The sequence below is a fragment of the Cibotium barometz genome, chromosome 3 (assembly GCF_041138505.1).
Source record: "Cibotium barometz isolate CiBa-2024 chromosome 3, ASM4113850v1, whole genome shotgun sequence".
In the NCBI taxonomy this organism is placed as follows: Eukaryota; Viridiplantae; Streptophyta; class Polypodiopsida; order Cyatheales; family Cibotiaceae; genus Cibotium; species Cibotium barometz.
In genome coordinates, this window is record NC_141048.1 from 64,705,855 (window position 1) to 64,708,698 (window position 2,844).

Here is a 2,844-nt window from a genome sequence, read left to right on the forward strand (position 1 = left end):
TTGAAGGCTTTCACTGACGATGATAAAGTGATTGGAGAGTTTATGTCAGAGAGGGAACTCCAGGAGATGTCTCAAGAGCTAATATCTTTAATAAATCTCAAAAAGTGAGTTCTTCTCTATTGAATATATATATATATATATATATATATATATGTAATTTCTTAACCAACTTGGTAAATGTAGGGTGAAGCAGATGGTAATGCAAAGTCGAAAGACAAGTCGAGCACTAGGTGATGGATTTGAGGCTATCCTAGAGTTAAAAAGAAAATGCCACTTTCAGTTCTTCCACGGATCAAGGTTTCCCTTGCAAGCAACCAAAAGTGATGAGAGGTGCTATCTTTTCAAGATGTCCACAACTGGCCCTGGCTCTGGCGTTGATATTGTCAATAGAATGGATGCTGCGGGGGATCGAGACCTGCGACATTCATGGGTTTGTTTTGATCATGTACACCGAGTGGAGAATGATTGGCACACAATGGGTGCACATGTGTATGATCACACGTATGTTTTAATTTTTATTCTCTTTTCAAAATGAAATGACTGTTCGACTGAGTTGTTACAATACAATAATCGTCCAAATACTCTTCTTGCAGGATTGGAGAGCTACTCACAATTGCAACTTGTGAGTTTAGAGAGGAGGATGAGACAGCACAGATAATGTTTTGGGAAAATTTGAATGCAGTTATGATCGACCATACTGGGAAATCAGCAAACTTTTTTGGCTTCATGGCCGACGAAGCAGGTGCAAATTGGAATGCTATTAGGTCAGTATATAACAATGGAGATGAGATGGTAGGAAAGGAGAGATCTTGCCTTTTTCATTGGAAGGACAATCTTCGAGTGCATACACAAAAGTATATATATGCTCAACATATGGAAAAACACAATGAAATGTGTGAGAGGTGGAGGACTGCACCAACCAAAGAGGATGCTTTAGTGCTATTCCGTAAGATACGTGCATGGTGGGCAACAGGAAAGGCAGCAGACAGAAACATTCCCAAGCTAGATAGTTGGCTTAGTTGGTGGCACTATAGAGCAAGTCGTTGGGGTCATTTTATTATTAAGGTATGTTATGTATGTTTTTTTTTTCTATGAACTTAATTCAATAGCAGTAATTAAAAAACCTACTGGTTTGGGTTTATCTTTGTGCAATTGGTTTTCAATGAACAGGATGGTGAGCCTATTGTAAATGCTCTGGTACCACGGACGAACCTCTCTGAAGCCAAGCATGCTAGTTGGCTAGCAGGAGAAGGATACAAACATAAAATTAGTTTGTACGATGCATGTGTTTCAGATCTCATCAATGCTTACTTCCAGTGTGCTCGTCAAATGGCTTTTATGGAAGGAAAATATATAGGTGGAGGGCCTGACCTAGAGATATTAATTGAGAGAGCTCTTTCCAGACAAACTTCAAGCCCTTCTCCAGCTGCTACTTCAAGGGCAATTGATGATGCAGTGATGGGCACTCCAATGTTTACAAACAGGATAAATTTCAAGGGTGAGAAAAAGACTATTCGAGCTAAACGTCCACTTCATGAGGTCCATGAGGGGAATGTAGGGAGCTCTAGCCACCGACCAGAGTTTGTTTATGTGACAGTGGATAAGCATGAAAAAGGGCAGGCATCAATAAATCCAGAAGAAGGTGACGTAGCACTTCAATCATTAGAGCAAGATATTCATCAGACAAAGTGGGCATTGCGCAGGATTCCGATCTTCAATAGAGTAGAATGTAACCATTGGGTAGGAGGAAAAAAATGTAGCAGAAAGCTACGAGGCGGAGAAGTGGCACCATGCTTTTGGAGTGATTGTCAATTATCTTCTTGGAGGAAAGAAAAGTACTGCTATTTCTGTAATAATGATGTTCGACACACTTGGAAGCCTACAAAGACAATCTTACATCCACCTGCAAGTGTTCCTAATGTTTGGCCAATAGCAACAGGTACACACTTGAAAGTCAGGGAAGCTCATGATTTAGTAAAAGCTGGATTTGAGATTGGTGTACAGATTCCAAATAGTCAAGAGAGTGAACAAAACAAGCAAAAAATTCTTGAGGAAGATAAGCAAAAATACCCCTATCGAAAAGGTATATCTAAAGCTGCATATGCACAGATCAGTGCTGCGTTAGATATGAATGTAGAAATTATGGGAGGACATGTTCAAATGGAAGGGCAGAAGGAAATATTTAAAGTGAGGGAAATCCAGAACAAAGAAGCCCTACCCATTGAAGTAACCATTCAGAACCACCCAATATGTTCGTGTGCAGAATTCAATGATAGGTTGGTCAAAAGAAAACCATATCTTGCCTGCAAACATATCTACTTTGTTTTCCTGATGATTCTTGGACAGGATGTGAACAATAATATGCATATCCATCAGCCAAAGATTCCTAATTATATTTTGAAAGAGATGCTCACAAGATCTCAGAGGAGCCACCCACAACAATTATAGGATATACTTATAATGTTTTGAGAATATTTTGAGAATATCAATTAAACTTTTTGTACTCTGTGCGCTATATAAATAACACACTTATATTGATTGATTTAATTAAGTTCAATGTTATGTCAATGTTTTCAGTCATTTAATAATTAAGTTCAGTGTTATGTCAATGTTTTCAGTCATTTAATAATTAAGTTCAGTGTTATGTCAATGTTTTAGAGAGCAGCACAAGCACAAATCTGCTCGCTTGAAGGGGATAATCTATTTTTGTATTCTGTGTGATTTTTGCTCTTATTTTTGTATTCTGTGTGATTTTTTGGCTCTCGGCTCGCTGCTCTGGGCTCGCTTTATTGACGCACCCGCCTTGGACTTACTTGCCACATAAAAGGGAACTGACATCTGGTG

At 38.8% G+C, this 2,844-nt stretch overlaps 1 protein-coding gene across 1 annotated transcript; it reads left to right on the top strand.

The window, feature by feature from the left end:
• Positions 1–346: 346 nt before the first annotated feature.
• On the top strand, positions 347–2,448 carry LOC147640399 (uncharacterized). Its single transcript, XM_086825267.1, has 4 exons — positions 347–501; positions 594–742; positions 974–1,065; positions 1,171–2,448. The coding sequence occupies exons 1-4, from the start codon at positions 347–349 to the stop codon at positions 2,446–2,448; spliced, it is 1,674 nt and encodes a 557-aa protein (XP_086681393.1).
• The last annotated feature ends 396 nt before the right edge of the window (positions 2,449–2,844 follow it).

Excerpts from the sequence above, each read along its gene's own strand:
- LOC147640399 (XM_086825267.1), top strand. The coding sequence starts at position 347 with ATGTCCACAACTGGCCCTGGCTCTGGCGTTGATATTGTCAATAGAATG. Across the intron at positions 743-973 it reads CTTCATGGCCGACGAAGCAG|GAAAGGCAGCAGACAGAAAC; the intron begins GTGCAAATTGGA and ends GGTGGGCAACAG. Across the intron at positions 1,066-1,170 it reads GGGGTCATTTTATTATTAAG|GATGGTGAGCCTATTGTAAA; the intron begins GTATGTTATGTA and ends TTCAATGAACAG.